Consider the following 12,285-nt stretch of genomic DNA (forward strand, 5'->3'; position numbering starts at 1 on the left):
TCTTTTTTATCTTATTACTGAACTTTATCCCATTAAAACCGTGAATATTGATAACTTTAATCAAGATTGTTATTTTTTAAAAACCTAAAAAATTATTTGTATATCTTTTACGTCGTGATTTATTTATTTGCATTGATTTGGTCTCTTCATTCAACGGTTGAAACTGTCCAACTAAAAACGTGCACTCGGCACAGGTCTTTGTACAAATAAAAGTAGAAATATTATGAAAGTTAATTTATATTTATATATTACTCTATCCTCATGCAACCATGAGACTATGTTCGCGATTTGATGGTTGCAGAAGTTGGTAATGTAACATTTTTCATTGTTTGAAAATCATTTGTTACAGGGGGTCCCAGAAATAAGTGCCACAATTTTTAACACATATTTAATTATTGAAAAGCAACAATTTCGGTCTAATCCATTGTTTTAAAACTCGGATATTTGTACGTATTTTTTAGAAATATCTAAGTAACTTACGCGAATATTTTATGGAATAATTCACCACCTTAAAATTTTGTGTTAATTTAAATATTAAATAGGTACTAGCACTAATAAGTTTTTTTTTGTTATTTTTGTTCATTAGTAACGCAACTAAGCGTTTCGTAACAGGAAAAATTCTCTTAATATAAGAAAATTTAAAAAAAAAAATTGTAGTTAATAAGTAATAAGGTACGTTTTTGATGAGCTAAATGTATAGTTAAAAGAATGCCATTTATTTGTGGGCCCTCGTATAAGTTGTAGTGATATAAAGGAAATAGGAATAGGAAATATATTCCTTTACATCTCTACAACTTATACAGGGTCCCAGAAATAATAAGTGGCACACTTTTAACCACACATTTAATTAACAGAGAAGATATTCCAGAAACGGTTAATAGAAATTATAAAAACAGAAGTGTAGTTTGTTTGAACAAGTAATCCTTTGTACAGTGTTTTATTTTTTCAACTTCAACTTTTGCGCCTTTTATTTAAGCCAAAATGGTGTGTTCGTTTTATTCTCTCAGTGGACTCTCCTCGTGATAGTGATGTTCGTGATAACTTCATGTGTCAGTTGGAGTTCTAACGATGTTATTCCGGAATGCTCCACATACATACGTTTTTAATTATACTGGAATACTTAGAAGCACTCGGTGACGAAGCACTTTACGAATCTCGAAGTATTTAACCAAGGTAAAAAGGAATACGCCCCGGATGATGTTCACGCGTCATGAGACATTCCGCACAACGCCACCTACCAAATAATAAATTTATAAACTTGCGCATCGCGCAGTCCGTTTGTAGGCGGTCGGACACTTCTAACAGCAATATGGAGTGTATTTCGGCAAACAAGTGTTGCCTATAAATGTTTATGTAAATACTTGTCAATGTTTAATGGTAGGTTGATTTGACAGTAGATTTGTGTGTAATTGGATGAATCAGTTTGCAATGCATCGATTTTATTCCGTTAGCTGATGACCGCCATAGCCATCATTGCCATCAACTTGTTCATATACACGCCTTTTTCGCTGTCTAAGTATGATTTCCTGACATGTGAGATGTGCGATTGTGTGCTGATTCACTAGGATGTAGTTATCAGACGTGTTTTATTACATATAAGTTGGTTTTTAGATAGCAGTATTTGCAAGGGCCCTCCAGAACCATGGGAAAGCTACTGTCAAAAATATTTGGCAACAAGGAGATGAGAATTTTAATGCTCGGTCTGGATGCGGCTGGGAAAACGACAATATTGTACAAACTGAAGTTAGGGCAATCAGTAACAACAATTCCAACAGTGGGTTTTAATGTGGAAACAGTGACCTATAAAAATGTTAAATTTAATGTGTGGGATGTCGGGGGGCAAGATAAAATCAGACCGTTATGGCGCCACTATTACACAGGCACCCAAGGTTTAATTTTCGTAGTAGACTGTGCAGATCGTGATCGTATCGATGAAGCTAGACAGGAACTTCATCGCATAATTAATGATCGAGAAATGCGTGATGCGATAATACTCATTTTTGCCAATAAACAAGACCTGCCAGAAGCCATGAAACCCCATGAGATACAAGAAAAACTGGGGCTGACCCGAATAAGGGATCGTAACTGGTACGTTCAACCAGCATGTGCCACAACTGGTGATGGTCTATATGAAGGCCTTACATGGCTTACTAGCAATCATAAGTTATAGCACCCTGGAACACACTAATTTTAGTACATGACTGCAACCCAGCGCTATTGTAATAATAATTTTAAGAGGTGATTATTTGGGATGCAGGGCTGGATCATAACCTCAACATTCCAAACTGCCAGTTCACAGTCCTAAATTTAGCACTTTACCTAAAAGTAGTGTGTATAGCGGCAGTGCAAGATTGTCTCTAGTTAGCCATCGATGAATGGTTGTGAATTTGTGTATCAGACCAGTGTTCTTGAAAATTACCTCGTAACATATTTTGTAAATAAATTAATTCGTATTGTATTAACTTTGTTTTATATTGTAAAATATTGTTGCTGCATTTAAAACTTAAAAAGTGAACGTTAAAATGATTAGTAGTTCTTATGTGTTTTGCATATATATATATATATACTTATAGATTACTCATCATGTATTATTTTAAATTCCCGCTATAAAGTAGATATAAAATTTAATAAGTGATATTTCTTTATAAATTTTTTAAATTATTTAAATACTGAAAAAGTTCAATGAAATATACATGTATTTATAATATTTCACATTTTTATTTTTCTTTTTATTTCTACTTCACTAAATATTACCAAAAATACCTTTAATATTTAATAACTGAAGACTGAATAGGTGTAAGATGTTTTTCAGCCTTTAAATATTCTTTGTATTATATTAAATAATATTTTTTTTAAATAATTTTCAGGACAAAAGTGTCACAATTTTAATAATAAATTATTTTGTGCTATCTATAGGTACCTTGAAATTCAATATTCAATTACATCAAAACATTTTTTTAATTTATATAAAAATTGCCTGTAAAAGAAAGTATGTATTCATATTTTGTTATATATAATTTGCCTTCCAGATTTTTCTTGGTAATATGTCGGGAAAATTTAATTGAATTGTGTAACTTAATGAGTTGTAAAAATTCCACATTAAATTGACACTTTGTTTTACCTTATTTATACTGATAAAAAAGTTTATAATGTTACGAACATGCAAAGACCTAAAAGTAATAATCTTGTACTTTTCAATAATGTGTCCAGAAATTTGTTTGATAATTAGTTATATTGAATTTCCAAAATGAGGTGGAATGGTGGAAATTTCTGTGTGTTATAAGAAATAACTAGAAAAATAAAAAGGAAATTGAAAAGTAGGGGCAATTATGAACAATTTGCTTTGTTATTGATATATTCATTAAAACTTTAAGTTACTATTTTCTACAATTACGACTATATGGTTGAAAACACTATAGTTCATGTTCATGTAACTGTAACGAATGAGAGTATATTTTTAGATAAAAATATTTTTATTTATTAATTGAAATATGTTATATTATTGAGATATTGGAAATATTTGTGCATTATTCTGTCTTGCTTATTTGTGAATTTGTAAGGCACTGAAAATAAAACCAGCATTTTACAGTCCTGCTAAATTATTTAGTCGTCTGTTTTTCATAACGGCTTGTATAAAATAAATTTTCTACACAGTATTGAATATTTTATAAATTACTTATTTTTTAAGTGTAAAAATTATAAGTTTCCTGAACTCTATAATTTTTTTTGTCTATATTTTAATTTTAACCACTCGTGGAATATAACTGGATCTAATTTTACCCGATTTTTTTTAGAATGATAAAAATGTTTAATTCTGTTTGATCTATGAAATTCCAATATTGATAGATTTAAAATATATGAATGTAATTTTTTCATTCATTTTGTTTAATATCAAATTTATCATTCATAATAAAAATTAATGTTAAGCTCAAGAAAACGAAAAATATTGTATTAAAAAATATAATTGTATTTGAAAGTTATATAAACTACATTTATGATATTGTGTATTTATATGTATAAAACAATAATTAATTTGTTCGTATAAATCAATTCTACAACATATACATTATCACTAACGCAAAAAGTAATTTTTTTGTCCGCTTTGAAACCACTAACTTTATCCACATCTTTTTGGTTTGTTCTTGAAAACCTGGCATACAGACTTAGAGAGGTCTTTCAATATAGTAGATTGAGGGATCACAACTTGGCTGTTATTTAATTCTATAGTTGGAATAAAGCGAACTGAAGGATTTAGGGAATTTGTTCGTTCTCCATACATTTTTAAGAGCTGAGATCCTTTAGTATCTTTTGCACATTCAGAAATTGGACTGAAATCAATGTTCAGTTGTTGGGCACACTAAAAATTTAATAAAAAAATAGTCGTTCTGAGACGAAGTTTTTGGGTTGATAGATAAAATTTGTTGTTTATATGTTTAATTATTACCTTTTCACCAGCATCATCTGGTATCATGTTATCAGTGATCATGCAGGCGATATATTTCAGTTGCAATAAGGGTTCTTTGACATGTTCTATTGCACATGAATGTATTTTATTGGCGAAACATTCTACCTCATCATGCTGACAATGAAACTTTATATGTCCATCAACTTCGATGGTCTAAGAAAATACAATGCATTAAACTATTGTAAAAAATTACTATATCACTTGAAATTAATTGAACTAACCTGTGCTTTACCATATGGTACGAGGTCCAAGATTAAGTAATCCTTTAAATCTTTATAGACTGGAAGCAATTGAAACGTAATGAAAAACTTTGAATCAGGACATAATGCTTCATAATACACAGACACTTTAACTTTTTCCAAACCATTTTCATTTACATCATAAATGTCTTCATATCTGGACATATGGCCAGGAAGAAAATGACGAAAGGTTTTAAATATTATAAAGACTAAAATTATGAACACTAATATCCTGGTATATTTTGAATTCATGTCTATATAATTTAATATTATGGATTAAATTTTCTCAACCTTCTACTTTTTACATATTGTATTAGATCTACAATCACATAGCAGCTTTTAAATACGGGTGGTTACCAAACTTATTCATTATTGATTGTAAATTATATTTATTTACAGTTTCACATCCTGTAGTAACTGACGATTAGCTATCTTCCTTGTCATTATTTTATATAAAAAAATTTTAAGGAAGCGACAGAAATGTTATGCTCTAAAAATATGATTGATTGGATGTCATTGACTTTGTAATATTAGACGGGAAACTGTACTATGGCAAACGGCAGACACAACTAACTACGAAGGTACAGACAAGATCTACACATAAGTCCCATTAATTAAGTCAGCCAATCATACAATGTATGAGAAAAAAATTGTATTTATAGCTCCTGGTTTTGTAAAATCTTAGATTATAATGTTAGTGTCTTCCCATTTTTGAGTTATTTTACGATAAATTAAATAGAATGTTGATATGGAAGACTGCGTCTCTATTACTTATATATCATTCTTTGATCATAATCATTGATACATATGTATTTTGTACTCCCACTCAAGCGTAATGACCCATTTACACAAGGCCAGTTGTGAAGACATTCCACTAAGCCAATCCAACATTGGCATCGTGTAAATGAGACAGTCCTGTAAATGGAATGTCTCCAGCCATTGTCCCAAGCCACTCCACTAATTAGAACGGTTTCTAATTTTAGGAGCCAATAGCGTCCCCCACCACTCAAGAAGTGGATTGGCAAGTGTAATGGCATTTGTGAGAACGTACGTTCCTAGCCAAGCCTAGCCTAGCCCTAGCCTATCCATTCTACACAATCATATATACTAGACCACATAGATTATACAAAGATACTAGCCTGGCGGATGACGGACTGGCCTACGTGTAAACTTCAATTGAATTTTTATTGGATTGTCCTCAACTTTATCATTGGATTAGCTTAATGGAATGTCTTCACAACTGGCCTCGTGTAAATGGGCCATAACGCAGGTGATACGAACAGCAAAGGAAAAGAATGAATGGTTGTGTTCAACGTCACATAAAATATTTGTCGGCGTTTAGTCAGCCCCAAGGATATTTATAATACATGTATTATCACGATATATCCAATGTTCATCTATATATATATATCCATTTAACATTGAAGGCTGCCTCCAGTAGAGTAGGTATATACTCGAAGGTGCTAACCGAAAGCACAATCACAGATTAGCACAATGTAATGTACTGACAACTGACAACTATCGTAGCGTTTGTCTATGGAGTGTATACAACATATATATATATACCCATAGACCACACCAAAGGATTTTATATTTTTGTATAAAATCCTTGATCTACACTGCATAAGTTTGTTCAATCACACTTTTATCACAAAACTGCCCGCATGAGCTAGCAAAATTTTGCGTCGTGAACATAGATAAAAGAGATAACTAGTCGTGAACACAACCAATATTTCTGGTGCATTAGCACCGGTTAGGTATGGTAACTACCGAACACCAGTGGATTATAAATGGGTTCTGCGGGTCATTTTTTTTATTTTTTTTTAACAAACGTACAATAATGTTCAAATTGAAAATTTGTATGTATATTTCTAGTAGAATGGCTCGTCTCTGTTCAACCAGATATTTTCCACCCAATGTTCGCCTTACAGTTATTTTAAGACTATAAAAACTTGTTTAATGTTAACGTTAAAAAATACGATTTCAAAATGTGCACCAAACAATAAAGAAGCCTACATGATCGACGTCTAATGAAAAGAAAATGGCGATTGTTGGTTAAGGATTGACGTTTTAAAATATGTTTTCAAAGTTCAAAAACAATTTATGGTCAGTTTAGGGAGACTGTTTTAAAAATATGTGCAGATACTAAATAAATTATGTGGTGAGTTTTCAATAATTTCGTTTTCGTGCACAAGTAATGGTTTACTTAATTGTTTGTTTATTGGGTCAGTGATTGATATTAACAACATTTTAAAAGTATTATAAGGTATAAAGATTGTTTCCGCGTTTTATCAGTTTGTTTCATATTTAAACTATCAGTAACTAGTGAATCTAGTGATAAGTTCATACTGGTAAAAATAGTGCGTTTAAGTTTATATTTCCGTTATTTATTTATTAAGCAATTAGATACACAAGCAAATTAAATAAGTGTGCATTAGCCGTGAAATAACTTGTATTAGTTTGAATAAAAGTTGTGCATCAATGGGAGCTTTTAGAATGATGTTGGAAACAGTTTTCTTTTAGCAGTTAGTTTTGTTGTATGCCCTTTAAAAAGTTTGTTTCAAAGAATTAATGGGTGTTACCCTTTTGCAGTTAATTATGTGGTAGGATTGACGAAGCTGTAAAGTGATGACTAGTCAAAATTCATCATTTACACAGGTATGTACTTTTTAAGTCGTATAGCTAATATTTCTTAGTGGTATTTATATTTTAAATAATTGAATACTCGAGGCATCGTATCAATTTGTTTTTGGTTTTTAGAGGTATCAACCTTATATTTTTGATCAGTATCGTCAACCGGATGGCCAATGGGAATCAAACAGTGTACCAAACCCTCCAACAGTTCCCGCCAGGGGTATTAAAAGAAGTACCCCAAGCGAAGTTTCCCGTCCATATGAAGAGTCCTCATGGGTAAGTTTCAGTGTATAATATTTTTAACAGTTCATCCATATGATAACTTTTTTAAAAATAGGTAACTGCACTTTTTTTAAAATAGGATGTTTCAAATACTTACTGGTATTAATGTACACCTGCGTAATAGTATCTGCATTTATAGTAATATGTAATTTCTTGCAGTATCTAAGCCTTGACTCATTAGTTTTATTATTGTTTAATTAGCCGTTACTTACAAATAAAATTAAACATTTTTTAATCGAATTAATGTGTTGAATCATTAATCATGACCTTGTCGTTCAAAGATAATTTTGTTTTAGTCAAAGGAAATAAAAAATATATATAAAGGAATGTAAATTTGATATAAAGGCCTACAAATTAAAGATTTTTTACCCAATCAGTCTGTATATTAAAAGAATTATATTCATTATATCTGCTGAAAGTGACATTTGCTTTACTTAATCTGTAGTTGTTAATGCTTTTACTTCAACTTTTCATTTCTTGTTTTTAGATGGCACCACAAGATATATCTCAAAAAATGGATAATAATACTGTACACGAGTGCAATTTACTTTTAAGACCCCAAAACAATATGAATGTAAGTCCTGCTGATAGTAGCAATTTTCGTAATCAAATTGGTAATAGTGAACATGATGTTAATGTTAATCGTGTACAGAGCCCTTTGAAATCAAATTCAAAATATAGTTCCACACCGTAAGTACTTATGTTGTTCTAAGCAGCTCATTAGTTGGTGCAAAATATTTTTTAAATGATATATTATTAACATCAATGAACTGGAGACAAAATACAAAAAAAAAAAAAAAACTATTTTCAGTTGGTTTCATGGTAAAATTTCTCGAGAAGAGGCGGAGAATCTTTTGCGGCCCAGAACTGATGGATTATTTCTTGTGAGAGAGTCTACGAATTTTCCTGGAGACTATACATTATGTGTATGTTTTCAAACAAAAGTTGAACATTATCGAGTCAAGTCCAGTAGAGACAAGTTAACAATAGACGATGAAGAGTTCTTTGATAATTTAGAGGAACTCATAGAACATTATAAAAATGATGCTGATGGATTGTGTACAAAATTAGTCAAACCATTGCCAAAAGAAAATGAAATATATTCAAATGTTACTAAGTCCGTTTCTAAGGAAAGTGACGACTTGTGTGTCATTCCAGAACAAGATTTGGTTGTAAGTATTATTTCATGATTTTGTGTTAACTAATTAATTATTTTTAATGCAAGACTATATTTTATATTGCAGATTTGTGAGCCAATAGGTAAAGGAGAATTCTGTGAAGTTATGTTGGGAAAGTGGAAAAGTAATAAAGTTGCTGTGAAAGTTCTCAAAGATTCTAGCGAAGCAGAGGCAATTTTAATGAAGTGAGTAGAACATAAAATGAATATTTTACTTCTTATAATCGGAATGATTATAATATGGAGCAAATTTTAAAAAAGTGTAAGATCATAAAATACTTTTTAATAAAATTTGCTAATTCAAAATTTTTTAAATGTCTCCAAAACGCTATATATTTTCAGGTCATTGCATCATGAAAATTTAGTAAACCTCTTGGGTATAGTTAGAAAAAAAGATCAGATATATTTGGTCACTGAATATATGAGCAAAGGCAGTTTGGTGGATTATCTGCGTTCTAGAGGCAGACAACATGTCACGAGGAAAGATCAAATAAATTTTGCATTTGATACAAGTTCGGGAATGGAATATTTGGAAAAAATGCATGTAATACACAGAGATCTTGCAGCAAGAAATGTTTTAATAGCGGAAAATGGAAGAGCTAAAGTATCTGATTTCGGTTTGGCAAGAAATGAAAAAAATGCTACTTCTGAATCAGCAAAATTACCTATTAAATGGACTGCACCAGAAGCTCTCAAACAAAATGTGAGTGATTTTCTCAAATTTACATACTTAAAAAACAATTGAACTTGTTTTAGAAATTTTCAAATAAATCTGATATGTGGAGTTTTGGCATTCTCCTGTGGGAAATTTATTCATTTGGTAGAGTTCCCTACCCAAGAATAGTAAGTAAATATTTGTTAAAATTGTAGGTACCATTGAAAAATATTCAAAAGAAAGTGCTGGGTTGAACTATTCATTTATATATAATATAAAATCTGTTCCCATTTAGGCTGTATAATTGAATTTAAGTACAGTAGAACCTCGATTATCAGTGCCGGTCAGGACCGAACCGTTGCTGGATAATTAATTAATCGAAATAACGCTCAAACTCACAAATTTTGCAAAAAATATGAACTTTATTACACATGTACGATAAAAAATAAAAAAGTTGATACATATATACATACCCAATTGCATAGGTACAAACATTAGGTACATTGTATGTACAAGATGTTAATATGTACCTAGAATCTAGTTGAAAAAATCGGTAATTTTTTGCACGTGCACTAACCAAATGCTAGACTGCATAGGTAAATAATATATATGCGACGAACAATCGGAGATTCGTCTTTGTTTTTATTTGAGCGTTTTATTTGCCCCGCCATGGATAATCCATGCACGGATAGCGGATAGTAGTCATAAACATTGCAACGCACGAAGAATCCGCCACTCGGATCAGCCGCGCACGGATAATCGGCGTTCTACTGTATATACAAATTATAGCTGTAAATATACAGGGTGTGTCCCACTGGGAACTGCGTCGATAGGTATCTAGGAAAGTACTACTCCGAAAAATTGGAAAATTTGGCAACATGGAAACGTCCCTGGGGCGAACACAACTTGCATTTTCCCTATACCTAGGAGTTATAGAATTTGAGATATTAATATTTAAAGAAAAAATTTGACAGATGCAAGGGACAGACACTAAATTATGGTATGCCAACAAATTAAACATTTAATACTAGATGTTTCATTTTTCCCGTTACATTTTGATAACTTCAAACAGCTGTAACTCTGTTAACTTAAATGGAACACCCTGTATTTTTTTACTCTGTCGTATGCAGATTGAAATTTCCTTTTAAGCCATATAAGCAATGTTAGGGTTTCCTTTACTACTTTTAGAGATATTTGCAATTTTCTATTTTTTAGACAATTTTTCTTGTCAAATTGTCCATGATCAGAAACATTTCAAAAATAATTGAAATAATTTGACATTTGCCAAGTTAGTTGTCAAATTATTGTTGTGTCTGAATAGTTTTTGCCGAAAATTTAAATAAAAATTCCTGGGAATCGTTTAAATTATACTAATGAGGATTGTTTTAATTTGTTTGTTATTGATGGAAAATGTGACGAAGTAATTTCAAGAACATGTGGAGAATTTGCTGCTTTACAGATACCAAAAATCCACACCTGAAAAGAGTTACTAGCATCTCCGCGGATCCTTGCATCTGTCAATTTTTTTTCTTTAAAAATTAATATCTCAAATTCTATAACTCCTAGGTATAGGAAATATTTATTAAAGTGACCTTAAAATTTCACATATACTTCTAAAATGCAATAATATATAGGTTGTCCCATTTAAAATAACGAGATTGGTGTCAACTTCCAGTATAACCGGATGTGCTGGAGAGTTCTAGATATATTAGTTGTGTTCGTCCCAGGGACATTGCCATGATGCCAACTTTTCAAATTTTTCGGAGCAGTACTTTCCCAGATATCGATCGACGCAGTTCCCGGCGGGACACCCTGTATTATTCTAATGAAATTTGGTGGTAACTATAATATTGTTTTTTATATAGCCTTTAGCAGACGTGGTGAAACACGTAGAAAAAGGTTATAAAATGGAGGCTCCAGAGGGTTGTCCACCAGAGGTGTATGAAATTATGAGACAGGTAAGATATGTTTCATATCAAATGATCTAATATTGGAGATATATTTTTAATACAGGCGTGGGACTTAAACCCCGACAAAAGGCCAAATTTTCATGAAGTAAAATCGAAGCTAGGACATCTCAAACAGCAGACAGCATTGTGAAATGAATTGTAGTATACAAAAGTTAATAGTGTATGTTTTGAGTGAATGTTGATGCACAGAGTGTGATATGCATGGTATTTTACACATAATTTATCATTTGAGTAATCTAATCATTCATCATACAGTTATTTCAGTAAATCATAAAGGTTTAAATTGTGCAATTAATCTCTTGTATGTGGTGTGGTCCAGTAATGTTGTTTTTTTTTATGTCCGTACTCTCTAAAGAAATTTGTAATTTATTTAATAAAGAAATTATTTATCATACTTAGTTTAGGTTTTTTGTAAATTTTCAATTAAATACATATGTACAATTTTTTGCTTGTTTTCTGATTGTACCTAGTGACTTTTGTATTGTTTAATTGTATTAATAATTGTATATTTTTTTATTTGTATCTTTGAGTTTGCTGCAAAATAAATTCTTTTTTTTTTCTATTGATCTTTTAATATTAAATATTCTTCGCAGTTGATAAATTTTAAGTAATATTTTGGTTAACTTTATTTGCTATGTGAGAAATTAAGAGTTATTTAACGAATAACACAATAACGCTCATATTTATGAAATAAATTGATTTTTCATAACTGAATTAATCTATATTTAATAAAAAATTTAAACTTTAGAAAGTAATAATAGTGACCCCGACCTTTATTAGTAGCCTTGGACAGTGAACAAGTATTGAAAAATGCCGATTGAAGATAACAACTTTGCAGAAATTCTGTTGTTTGTTGTCCATTG

General features: G+C 30.9%; 3 protein-coding genes across 3 annotated transcripts; 2 read left to right on the plus strand and 1 right to left on the minus strand.

The window, feature by feature from the left end:
- Nucleotides 1–1,272: 1,272 nt before the first annotated feature.
- LOC108914710 (ADP-ribosylation factor 6) lies at nt 1,273–2,458 on the plus strand. The gene is made up of 2 exons (XM_018720577.2): nt 1,273–1,377; nt 1,612–2,458. The coding sequence occupies exon 2, from the start codon at nt 1,643–1,645 to the stop codon at nt 2,168–2,170; it is 528 nt and encodes a 175-aa protein (XP_018576093.1). The 5' UTR covers nt 1,273–1,377; nt 1,612–1,642; the 3' UTR covers nt 2,171–2,458.
- A 1,486-nt stretch (nt 2,459–3,944) lies between these two features.
- On the minus strand, nt 3,945–4,956 carry LOC108914709 (GILT-like protein 1). Its single transcript, XM_018720576.1, has 3 exons — nt 4,687–4,956; nt 4,445–4,618; nt 3,945–4,357 (listed from the first exon to the last, which is right to left on the minus strand). The coding sequence occupies exons 1-3, from the start codon at nt 4,954–4,956 to the stop codon at nt 4,118–4,120; spliced, it is 684 nt and encodes a 227-aa protein (XP_018576092.1). The 3' UTR covers nt 3,945–4,117.
- Nucleotides 4,957–6,715: 1,759 nt separating this feature from the next.
- On the plus strand, nt 6,716–11,953 carry LOC108914691 (tyrosine-protein kinase CSK). The gene is made up of 10 exons (XM_018720543.1): nt 6,716–6,865; nt 7,297–7,362; nt 7,465–7,614; nt 8,108–8,310; nt 8,432–8,792; nt 8,865–8,983; nt 9,140–9,500; nt 9,554–9,640; nt 11,318–11,410; nt 11,466–11,953. Exons 2-10 carry the CDS (start codon nt 7,333–7,335, stop codon nt 11,550–11,552), a joined length of 1,491 nt encoding a protein of 496 aa, XP_018576059.1. The 5' UTR covers nt 6,716–6,865; nt 7,297–7,332; the 3' UTR covers nt 11,553–11,953.
- The last annotated feature ends 332 nt before the right edge of the window (nt 11,954–12,285 follow it).

The sequence above is a fragment of the Anoplophora glabripennis genome, unplaced genomic scaffold (assembly GCF_000390285.2).
Source record: "Anoplophora glabripennis isolate ALB-LARVAE unplaced genomic scaffold, Agla_2.0 scaffold727, whole genome shotgun sequence".
NCBI classification, from domain to species: domain Eukaryota; kingdom Metazoa; phylum Arthropoda; class Insecta; order Coleoptera; family Cerambycidae; genus Anoplophora; species Anoplophora glabripennis.

What these genes read in the sequence shown, in the direction of transcription:
- LOC108914710 (XM_018720577.2), top strand. Translation starts at nt 1,643, where the DNA reads ATGGGAAAGCTACTGTCAAAAATATTTGGCAACAAGGAGATGAGAATT.
- LOC108914691 (XM_018720543.1), top strand. Translation starts at nt 7,333, where the DNA reads ATGACTAGTCAAAATTCATCATTTACACAG. An exon ending in AAAATTCATCATTTACACAG is followed by an intron (nt 7,363 to 7,464) that starts GTATGTACTTTT and finishes TTTGGTTTTTAG; the next exon opens with AGGTATCAACCTTATATTTT. An exon ending in GCAGAGGCAATTTTAATGAA is followed by an intron (nt 8,984 to 9,139) that starts GTGAGTAGAACA and finishes ATATATTTTCAG; the next exon opens with GTCATTGCATCATGAAAATT.
- LOC108914709 (XM_018720576.1), bottom strand. Translation starts at nt 4,956, where the DNA reads ATGAATTCAAAATATACCAGGATATTAGTGTTCATAATTTTAGTCTTT. An exon ending in TACCATATGGTAAAGCACAG is followed by an intron (nt 4,619 to 4,686) that starts GTTAGTTCAATT and finishes GTATTTTCTTAG; the next exon opens with ACCATCGAAGTTGATGGACA. An exon ending in CAGATGATGCTGGTGAAAAG is followed by an intron (nt 4,358 to 4,444) that starts GTAATAATTAAA and finishes TTAAATTTTTAG; the next exon opens with TGTGCCCAACAACTGAACAT.